At 37.1% G+C, this 12,142-nt stretch overlaps 1 protein-coding gene across 1 annotated transcript in view; it reads right to left on the reverse strand.

Annotated features, from left to right (window-relative positions):
• Window positions 1-279: 279 nt before the first annotated feature.
• Window positions 280-12,142, reverse strand: part of PAPSS1 (3'-phosphoadenosine 5'-phosphosulfate synthase 1) — a 48,521-nt gene continuing 36,658 nt past the window's right edge. The window contains exon 12 of the mRNA XM_064148455.1: window positions 280-8,011. Within this exon, the coding sequence (XP_064004525.1) occupies window positions 7,873-8,011 (139 nt within the window). The 3' untranslated portion in view covers window positions 280-7,872. The remainder of the gene's footprint in view (window positions 8,012-12,142) is intronic.

Here is a 12,142-nt window from a genome sequence, read left to right on the forward strand (position 1 = left end):
CACTAAGACAAAAAAACTCAGAAAACAAAACAAAACAAAACAAAACCCTACACACCTATAGTAGACTGCAAATCGGAAAGAAAAAAATCCTCTGTTATGCTGGCCCTGAGCAAAATCAGAAGTTCCATTGTCACAGAACTCTCTCCAGTCCCTTCTCTCATAGTTTTCAGGTTTGGCTGATGAAGATGTAAGCTGCACAAGTTCTTTTGCTTCCCTTGGCATATCCAAATGAAGAAAATTTTCAGCCTAAAATAACAGAGCATATGCAAGAGCAGAATATACTGTAAGCACATATTTTATTAAAATTGCACATGGAGATTGAGCAGACATTGAAAGTTCCATAAGAATCATGAAATGTGTAATAAATTCATGCTGCATAAAATCTTCTTCAGTGCTGGAATTCTTCACATTAGTGGTAGTCTCTCTTGGGACACACAAAGGCACAAATGTCTCCATTTCAGTGGGCAGACCATCTTTAATTTCTATGGATTACTTTGCAAGTTTATGCTCTTGTCTTTATGTGACTAGTTAAGAGAAGCCTGTTTCTTTGGACCCCCCCTTTTGTTTCACATTTAAGAAAACAGTGAATTAGCCCTTTTTTGTCAAAATAAAAGTGTCTCTAGCATGCAGTCTGCAGCCCATCAATACAACTGGATTCATTTCCCCATAGGCAGTCAGACATTTCTTCAAGTTCACATGGATGAACAACAATCATGTCTTCCAGAGTTAACATCACAAAATCAGTCTATCTCTTTATCATTAGTTTCAAGATCTACCAACATGTGTAGGATAATAATCAAACCAAGAATGCATAGTTTGGATTTTCTTTCCTTAGTTACATGACTATGTATAGAAATCTAAAATATTGCACTGCTGCAAGTTACATATAGATGAAAAATGTAAATCAAGTATGTCCAAATGACTTAAACATTGTTTTGCTTGTCTGAAACTGTCCAGTGTAGGTTTGGTCTACATAGAACATGATTTTCAGTTCATTGTAACCTTTGAAGATGCTGGTCCCTCATCAAGACATATTTAAGTAAAAAATTTGAAAGATCAGGACATTTATGTGCCATTTTTTCAAGAACACTAAAAATGTGAAAAAGGAGGTGTTTATTTTCCCCAGAAAACCACCGACTGAAGAATGCTCATTTCTTTCTGCACATCTTTTAGACAGAACATGCTGCTTTGATTGGGATTTATATGACAACCACGATTACAGAAAAGGCACAATGTTCTTTTGAAAGAATTGCACATTACAAGATGTAGTCTTTTATTGTTAGTGCTTGAAAGAGGCTGTCTTGGAACTCTGCCCCATCAACTCACCATCTTTAAGTACATTTTTCTCCAGCATATTTAAGTATTTGACAATATATCCATGCAGCATGAAGGAAAGAGCCAAAATCTTGTATTAAAAGAAAACTAGCTGGAGATGTTTAAGAGTTGATGAAGATTCTGTATCCAATCTCTGCATAAGACATTGTGTTCTTTGTAAAAGGAAAATTGACCAAACTACTTAAAGAGCTAAAAATGTTTACAAAATATCCTTTAAAGCATTAATCTTCTTTGCAAAGCCATTTAATCATGGAGCTCAGAAGTGTGCATGCATTTAAAAATACTCATAGCAAAACAGAAAAAAAGCCTCTGAAAGATCCCTGCCATTCTGAGTGTCTAACTACCAAGTAAGGCAAACAGATTTCCAGTTTTCAGAACAAAAAGTCTTTTTCTTTTAAGAAATAAGGAACAAAGGAGTTATTTATAGCTGTCTCTAATAAAGAAGTGTCAGTACTACTTAAAATGTTGCACTGTACTTCTGATGCTGACTCTGATGGCATGTTTATTGCTGTTGTCACATAGTATGATAGGAAATTGTTGCTCATATAACACTGTATCCTAGTTTAAACATAAACTAGAATAGTGCTAAGCCTTCTCCTCATGGAATGTTATGCTTAAACATGATATTGTCTCATGATTGACTTCATTGTGTGGAAACAATTTAGTCAAATTATCAAAATACTATTTTCCACAGGTGGTAGCTGAACTATGAACAAGGCAGAACTCCATGGCATGTGAGCAATCCTGCAAACAACCCAGCTATAGCTTTACATTCTACAGCTGGCAACCAATTTGAACCCATTGTTTATGGGTCACAGAGGCTCTTCTGATGCCATGTCTTTGAAAAAGCTGATGATTTAATCAATTTAATAGTACAAAAGCCTGAATGTTTTCTCTTTCTCTGAGAGGCTCTTCTGAAATCATAGAAATGTTTCCCTGTTAGATGAGCAGGGAACAAATTGCATAGTTTGTAATACATAAAATGCACCAAAGATGTTCATGAAATATTCACACATGGATATTGGTGTGTCTTCTCTATCTCATCACAAATATTGCAACAAACTTCACAATCAGTCATTACAGAAGTAATTGGTTTAGACCACAAAAATTCAGACACTGGTTATGTGGGTGGAAAGCCTGGAGATGTGCAGGTACTTAGTGAAAACTGAAAACTGACAGCTTAGACTAGGAGTTTCTTCCTTGCAATCATAACTGCAGTTAAGAGATGAAAATAAGTGGAGATATGGCCAAACTGTATTCTCATAAGATGCAATTCAGAGCAACAAGTGCAGGATTTCACAGACAAAACAGCTTTGTTTGCAGAGGATAGAAGTAATATTCGGGCACTATTTTTACCCCACTGAAGTTTATAGTGAAACTGGTTTTTGTTTTTAAATCTCCACAAACAGGTAGTTGGTAGTGTCCTGACTACCATGGCACTTTCAAAGACTGTTTGCATGGATTTTCATGTGAAGGTTGGGTGACAGTCCTTACACTGGATGTAAGGTTCTTCGAGCTTTATTTAATATGAAAACCTCTCTAGTCTCTGTTTTAAGTGGCAGCCATTTACTGTCTAGGAATTTCACATGTGGGCTGAAAGATGGATTTTCTAGCTTTCAGTGGAGTTGTCTTTCAACTTCAAAATGCTATCAAGATGAGGTTTCTAGGGCAAACAATTCTGGAAAAGCTGAAAGCAGGATTCAGGGTCATGTACAGACATACCCTCCCATAAATAAAGAAGTAATTCTAATAAAGACTAAATAGCAAAAAATTGATGCAGGTAAAAAAATCATAATACCACAAGATCAAACAAACTTTGCAGCAGGCACAAAAAAACCAAAAAACATTAATCTTCAGTGGACACTCCTAAAGCCTAGTAAAGATCCAGCTATATTCTTAATCAAAAACTTTTTGTGAGAGAAGCTGTTCTATCCCTCAGGCTTTCTTCAAGGTGAAACAACACAACTGAGGAGAAACCCCAGCAGCCTTCCTTTAAATGTTTTACCCAACACCTGTTTGGCTGCTGGCAAGGAACTCTCATAGCCAACGAACTGGCCACTGAAGGCTTTAAATTAACCCTTGGAAATCGAGCATCTCAGCTCCATCTTGTGAAAACTTTAAAGATGAAAAGCATTGAACAAGTATCACTCTCCTCTTCAACAGCATCTAAATCAGAAGTTGTGGTAATCAAGTTTCTGAGATCAATTCACAGCGAACAACAAAATACTAGTTCTGAGCTATCATTTGCTTTCATTCTAGCATTTAATTTGTTCAACTGACTCCTGGCTGATGTCCCTCATCTCATTATTTTAGTGGTAGTGGTGAAGGATTCTGTGTCAGATTTGAGGAATGAAATGCCATTCCTACACATTTCTTACTAGCATACAAGCACCACAGTAAATCCCATTCATATAGACAGATAAACAGACAAGCATGCAAAGGTAAATGACAGTTCATTTTCTGTCTATTTTTTTCTCCTGGGGATTCCCTTATATTAAGTGAAGGAATTGTTTTCTCTTTCCCTGTCTTTGGAGATGGTGTCATAAATCAAGTAAATGTATCTTCCATCTGAAAGGGGAAGAAGAGAGGAGGGCTTTTTCTTCTACAATGCCTAGCACGAGGCTTAAAGGTTCATGACCAGAGATAGAAGTGACACAAATACACATACTTGTTTTGAAACTGTCAACATTTACAGTGAAAAAGGTGTAACACATTGATTAGCTCCTTTAAAGTGTGAGGAAGTGGAAAGTTTCTGGAATAGTCTGTTAAGCATTTGGTGAGGATGCTCAAAGTAACTTTTATTCTTTTTTAGTATGGAAAGGCAGTAAGTTTAACCCTTTGTGAGACTCACTTGTGGAACTTTTCTAAATGAAGGAAATATGAAATGCAAGGGAGATCCTAACTGAAGACAATTACAGCATTGGCTACATACCTTATGGTAGCCTTGTTCTATTTCCACTACCATGCCAAGACATCCACTCATTTCCTCCTCTTTCTGACTTTTACTGAATTATTCCAGATGTAGAAGCTTGGTTAGCTCCAAACTGCATTTAAAACAATCTATGACCTAGTCTATGTTTTCTATTTTACATCTCTGATGTATTACTGGGTGGTTAGTGCTCAGATCCTCTACTGAAAAAAAAAAAAGGAAAAAAAATCAGATAGAAGTCAGCTTCCTTGGCATTCATCTACTATTTTCCCATGATGATCTGTAGAACTCTACTTGAAAAGTTATCCCAAACATCCATGTTAGTCAAACCCAGACTCACAAAGGAAAACAGAATTCTCAGTTTTGAGGTTCTTTAAAAAAAACTTGCCCTTTTCTAAAGTTGCACATAGGTACTGCAGGACTCAAATTCATCTGGAATTAGTAATTTCATCTAGAAAGGGTCATTCTGTACCATTTATTCAACCCTGAGAATTAGTTTGGTAATCTCCAACTACCTCATGAATCCTTGCCATTTTTGAAAGCTGGGTGCAGACTTTGTATTGACCATATGAACTGAGGGTGTTATTACTTTCATACATCTCATATCTGATACATCAGAGTGATTTGTTACAAGTGAATGAACACTCTGAGGCTAGAGAAAAGGATAGGATAACAGCCATGAATTGCCTTTTGCAAAAGTAGTATGCATAGATAAGGTAGATGCATGTAAAGGCAAAAGGTGGGAGGCAAGGGAAACATTTTTGGACATCTTTCACCTTAATTAACAATAAACACCTTTTGATTATTTATGTGACCTTTAGGAAAAGGACACAGCTGGATGTTTGACTTTGCAGTTTTTATAAAAAAGAAGACTTTATCTGCTTAGATTTGTGGTTCACATATATATTAGTATTTTTCAAGTTAAAAAAATTACAGTTGTTTTAGGAACTTAAGAAATGAGACAATGAAGCAGTTAGGTCCTGCTTGTGTTCATATCTACCACATGGTTCAAGAGTACTATTTTAATATGGCATGCTCCTGAGATCATTGTTTTTCAATGATAGAACAGGTTGTGGGTAAAACAATCACTAGCTCATTAGTCCTCTTACTGCCTTCTGGAAGACAGCCAACTGTTGTCTCAAAAGAAACTCAAAAGCCACAGCATCCTTAATGACTGAGTTGAAGCTACGGTTAAAACCAGAGTATTAGGGCTGGCCAACTGACAATGCAACCCACTGACATAAGGTAGAGAAAAGCTTAAGAAAGGCATCAGCAAAAGAGTAATTTCTAGAGTAGCCTTTCCTGTTAAGTATACCTTCCTTAAATGTGGCAGCTGCAGACACGAGGGAAAAATTGAACCCTACAGTGAAAATTTGTATGATATAGGAAAGTATTGTTGTAGAGAGCGAGTCCTGCCCAAAAGCTGACCAGATGCTCCTGTTCTTAATCAGCATTATGCTGGAAATGCTGTGGCTGCTGCCTTAATGTCAGAATAAACCCCAAAGCTTCTTTAACATGGAGCCTTGCAAGGAATGCTTTCTAGAAACACTGTAACAACAGGGTCTCAGCAGCAAACCAGCTAAGTATCAAAACTAGATCTGCTTGATATTATTGCATTCAATTTGCTTGAAGACATTCCTCCTTCTAAATTAACTTCAATTAGATTCTAATTTATTCACACCCATGATACCACTCCCACTTATTTTCCAGACTTCATATAGGACATGGACTTTAACCTGTGTTTGCTACTCTGCCAAAATATTTGTATCATTTTACATCTTAGCTAGCAGAAAAATCAAACCTGGTAGCAAAGAGTCCAAACTCCAACTTCCAACAGCAAATCCCATTTTAGTAGCTGACAATTCTTGTTTGCATTCACAGTTAAACTTGAAGTCTTGTGTGAACAGCTGCATACAGATTAACTGACTCTTTCCTCTGGATTTTGCACATCCTATATACTGATACAATCTAAAAAAAGCCAAGTTTGAAGAAAATCTGTTCAGTAGTTTTAAAGAGAAGCTTTACACTATCAAAACATAGTCTCAAGTAATTATGGTTGGCTAATAAACATCTCTTGCCATTTTCCAATTCTGCCTTATGTTATATCAGACTTAAGAACTCCATTTAAAGGCACTTTCTACATCTCTTCAAATTCCTCACAAAGGGAGGAAACAGAAGGAGGGAATTCTGAAAACATTTGTCTTCATTACTGCTGTGAACGAGTAAACAAAGATTGAAAGTAGCATTCATTCCATTCATTATGCAGGTCCTTTCACCACAACCTTCCCCTAGTCCAAAAAAACCCAGAAAAACATGTTCCATTCAGGCCCAGCAGCAGGCCAGTATTAACATTCTACAACCAATTTTGAGCTGGTTCCTCCTATATGCAGTTTAACAGCAGAAGATTTTCTGTGAGAAGGTTGAGTTTCTAGCTAACAGGGATTATGATTGTCCCAGATAATCAGCTGCAAGTGTTTGAGAAGACCTCACCAGCTGAGTGTTCCTTTACACTTAAAAGGTTGTAATCTTATGTTTTCCCTTAACAGTTAATGTTTCACAAAGTCAATTAACCAACTTGAGGATTTTTGAAGAATCCTAGAAAAAGAACATATGCTTTGTCCTTTAAAAAAAAAACAACTAATGAAGAGATGGAGTTTGCTCTTTGGAGACCTTGAAAAACAGCCAGTAAAGTAACCACAGAACTAAGCATTAATACTACAGGAAATGCCAACATCTAAGGATTTTTTTTTTCATTTCTCTTGCAGTTATTAAGCATTAATTAAGGGTTGGTCTGCCATACTTCAAATGCTAAAGTTATAGTAAGCTGAACAAGTATAACCGGAAACATAAACTTGCAAGTTATATTAAATGAAATAAAATGTTCCCTACTGATATCTATGCCAAGAAATACATATTTAAAAAATCTGGATTAGTTATCAATTCAAAGCAAACACTAGATATTTTCTTTTATTCATTACTTGGTCATCTTTACAGGTCCCACAGCAGAAAAGAATCACTGGACAACTCAGCGAACTCCAAAACTAAACAAAGCAAGCAAAGAAAGTTTAATTATGCTGCATTTAAAAACCTCTTTGTTTTTTTTCAGTACATATAATGAGAAATTAATGTTAATTGCTCCTGGAGATGATGATGCAATAAAGATGAGGGCACTTATGTAGATGTTTCAAAACTTACTTTGAGATTCTTGTAATTACAGGTCTAACCATTACATTTTCTCCTACAAAGCACTAAAACCAGACACTACCCAGCAGTTTAAATAACATACGAAAAAAGCTGTGTCTATTTCACAGCTGCAGAACTCATAGGACAGAGGCAGTAAAATATTAAAAAGACAAGAGTTAAAAATCCTACTTCAAGAATATTAACTGTAATAAAATACATTAAAACCAGCAGATAGTTAGGTGCCAGGACATAATAGAACCCATAAGGACAGGCAAAGAATGATGCTAAGTTAGGGAGAAAGCGTCTGTTTCCAGAGGAGAACTTCCTGACAGACACCACAACAAAGCAACATGAACCGTGACTGTGTGGTCCCCTTCTCGTAAATAAATCAGGCGTCAAAGGTTGATCTGCAGTTAATAAGAGGTCTAAGCCTTCTCCAAGGATTTGTAGTATTCTGTTAGCACAGTCCAAGCCTTAGGAGCCATGAAGCCTTCTGGTGGGTTTTGTCCTTCTCGAGCCAGCTTGCGCATGCGGGTCCCTGATATAAAATCAAAGTCATCATGTCTGAGAGGGTAAGAGAGGGGGCAGTGGGGGAGAGAGGAAGGAGAAAGGGTTGAGAGAAAAAAAAAGAATATATTTTAAAAACAGGCAAAGTTGCTCATATTCTTTCTGCTTTCTTGATACTATAGGCATTTCTTCTTGGAAGTATAATGCTGTATTGCAACTGTCATTTCCAGACATCTAGCCAATAAATCCTTAGAATATAGACCTTGTACAGCATTCAGCTTTGGTAACTCCTCACGTTTTGTAGTACAGTCCAACTGATCTCCCGTGGACTGAACCAAGAATTCCATCTAGTCTGACTGTCTCTTCCTGAGGAGAAACATCTCATCCCTCTCTTGTCTCATCGTTCAGCCAAGAAGCAGCATCTCACCCTGCCATGACAACATACCAGCCTTATGTGCAGGTTGAGGAAAGTCACTGTAGTGCCACTAGAGAATGTAAAAAACCAACACTGCACAAAGTCTTTGTGAAGGACAATTGGCAAGACAGAGAAAGTAAAAGCCTGAGACTAGAGGCAAGATCCATATTTGCAGTGGCTACTGCAAGCTACTATGCAGACACATATATATGCATAGCAGTAATGTGGCACATACAATTCAAAAATGAAGAAAAAGAGAATAAAAATATCTTCCCTTATATATGCTTTCCCTTTAAAAACAGAATTCAAATGGATTAAAGTGCAAATGAACCCAAACCAGGATTGTTTACCATTGTTAACATGTCAATACATTAACATTAACTTCTCAGGTATGTGCTGATAAGCAGCAAAAGCTCCACAGGTAAAAACTCTTCCTCTTCACAGGACTGAGATGCTAAAGGCAAAACAAGAAGGCCAGAGTTCTACCAAATGCTCCAGAGCAGAAATGATGTAACTTAAATGCGCAGTTTTCTTTATGCCATTTGTCCCATTTGCATAGTTACTCATTCTTTCCTTGTCTGTCTGAAACAAAAACCAAGTATTGATCTCATATGCATATGCCTTATGACAGAAGCAAGAGACAGGCACACTCACCAGAGGGCAGAACTTGGCTCTAAGTGCTGAGCTACACTCAGTAGGGTATGGAAGTTAGCAAGATGCAAAAAGCATTCCACACTTTCCTTTCAGAAAACCACTAGCCCCTTATATTTTTGATTTAGATTGTGTACATTAACACAGCAGCACTGTCATACATTCTCTTTTCTTATTGCTCTCAACTTGAGGCTGTGGGTTCCTGAAGTGCCACAGCAAAGCAAAAAGCCCTAGTGTGCTTCAAGACTGCAAAATATAAATCATGTAAAAATGAGAACTTTGAGGTAAATTCATAGGAGAAGTTATATTAATGCTACTTATAAAGCCTGAAAATTTGTTTCTTGGCAGAGAGATGCTTACTGTTCACTATCACTGCTTGAAGTTGACTTGGGTTCTTTGTAAAAAACTCTTTCTGTAAAATTTTCAGGCGAGGGTTGGTCTCTTCTGCCAGGCAAATAGTGACAGAACAAGAGGACGCAGCCTCAAGATGTGCCAGGGCAGGTTTAGGCTGGTTGTTAGGAAGAAGTTCTTCACAGAAAGAGTGATTGGCATTGGAATGGGCTGTCCTCAGAGGTGGTGGAGTCACCATCCCTGAAGGTGTTTAAAAGGAGGTTGGATGAGGCATTTAGTGCTATGGTTTAGTTAATTACAAGATGTTAGGTGATGGGTTGGACTCAATGATCTTCAAAGTCTTTTCCCACCTGATTAATTCTGACTCTGAAAATGTCTGTAGGGAAGTGGTAATCCTAGTTAATTCCAGACAATCAGGAAGAAAAGTGTAAAACAAGTGCTATAGATTTCTATATGTGTGCTTTTCTCTACAGTGTCCTAACGCTACCAAAGTTTGAGCATAAAAAAATGGCACTATCTGCTTTATCCTTTCCCTGCCTAAGATTTTAGGAAAAAATGCACAACTTCCTCCAGTGCCCTACAATGAAAATAAAGGTACTAAGGCAACGGATTTATGTATGTCATAAAAGGTTGCTTCAATAATACCTCCAATTCCTTTAGCAACTTCTTACCCTTAGTTGCATAAAAAGCAGCTCTAAGTATTGTAGATACAAGAGAGAAACCAAACCCAGAAGCTAAGGAGAGCTATAGTAGCTGCAAGAAATGCAAACAATACCACAAGTTAGCCTCTTTTAAGAAACAAACTACATTCAGTATCTCATAACACTTCTAGAAAAGTTGCCTGAATTAATAATCACTGAAGTGACTCAAATGAAGCTTTGGCAATACATAATGCTAGGATGAAACAACACAGAGATTTCTGCCTTTCTCAAAGTTACTGCAACTGCAATTTTATTGCTTCTAGTTTAATCTTCACTTTTATACCTAACACAGAGTATCTGAATAACCAATCAATACACATTGTCCTTACTGATGGCAAAAAATCAAATATCAGAATATCAGAAACTGAAGTTTCAACTAAATGGAAACACCTTCTCAGTACTGGCACTGTGATGTCAAACATGAGCATTTTTTTGGGGAAAAAAAATGAGCAATTTGCCTTTGTGGAAAAAGAACCAAAAAGCAGTGTCAAGTAATTTTATTTACAGTGATTTTTGCGAGCATTAGGAGTTACTCTACATAAAATGGATCTGAGTGTAACTTAAGGGGGGAAATATTTGACCATTAAAACTTCTGTGGAACAGAAATGCCAAAGCCATCCAAATTCCATTCTCAATAGAGATTGGACTGTCCATGAAACTTAACCCAAGTGTTTTCTGACCATGAGATTTAAGTGCCTTTGAATTTTCTATTCAGTGGCTGCTGGAACTAGCTTTCTTTGGGCCACATTGTACGTTAGTAAATGCTCGTAACATTGATTTAACCTTTTACTAGCAATTGAGTCTGAGTAGGATTGACGTAATATTTGGTGCCAGTACAATTAAAAGCATTCTCCAAAAGGCAGAGGGGAAAAAAAGGCGGAAATAAATCCACAATAAAAACTTGTTGACAGAAAAGTAGTCATTGGTATTTGCTCCATGGCATCATATCCTAGAACTACACACACACTGTGGAAAAAGCCTTACATACACATGCTGTGAAAACTCCTTACTTTCAGAGGACAGAAAATATCTAACTTTGCTGTGCCCTCATACACCTAGCAGAAATCTTTTCTTACACTACACATTGTGCCCTCCTTCCACACGCAAAACTTTGTCTGTATACAGATTAACCAGGTTGGAAGAGACCTCCAAGGTCATCCAGTCCAACCTATCACCCAGCCCTATCCAGTCAACTAGACCGTGGCACCAAGTGCCTCATCCACAGATACCCACAGGTGCACAACATAATATTTTATATTTGGAAAGCTGCAATTGATTTATTCAGAAAAACATAAAAACAAACCTGTGCTGTTAATTAATCTTCAAACTACTCACAATAACTGAGCATCAGAGCCAAAGGACATTATAAACCACACTCATAGTTAACAATTCAAACACCAGTTCTTTCAACTCCAAAGACTAGCATTTTAATCTGTTAAATGCATTACCCTTTTTTTGGTGTGCATTCAGTTATCTTTTACTATATAATGCCACTAGTGGCTCCAGCAACAATGACAGCACTTTATGATTTGTTATGAGCTCAAGCACTGTAAGAGTGTATGAGGCTAAGATTTCAAAGATGCTAGAATCCTGTGACAAAACAACAAAGTAATCAGTAGCTTGAAAGTGGGAAACGACTGCATAAAGATGCTGGCAGTCCTACAAGGAAGTTCTGTTGTATGTCTGAGGTGTGAATACAGCATCTTAATACAGTGACTGAGGGGAATGGTATTTTCCCCTAAAATAATTATTCCTGCAGGTTTAATCCAAGTACAAAGTATATTATGCAACTGTTTTTTAATTTGGAGCACTAAAGATCAGGGGAAACCCAACCTCTCTTAGGGCATCTGGCACTGTGTAAATTACCTTCTTGAAACTCCCATTCCCTATGGATTGTGATGCCTGGTGCTTTCAAGACAGTAAGAAATTACTTTTAACTACATGACTCATTATAAAAGTACAAACCATTCATTCACAGTTTTGTCTCTCCATAAAAAATATGGGGTTTGGAAACAAATGTATGTTAATAAAACAATAATGTGACTTATTTACTCTGGTCTGGCTTCAAAA

This window comes from Pogoniulus pusillus, chromosome 9 (assembly GCF_015220805.1).
Source record: "Pogoniulus pusillus isolate bPogPus1 chromosome 9, bPogPus1.pri, whole genome shotgun sequence".
NCBI classification, from domain to species: Eukaryota; Metazoa; Chordata; class Aves; order Piciformes; family Lybiidae; genus Pogoniulus; species Pogoniulus pusillus.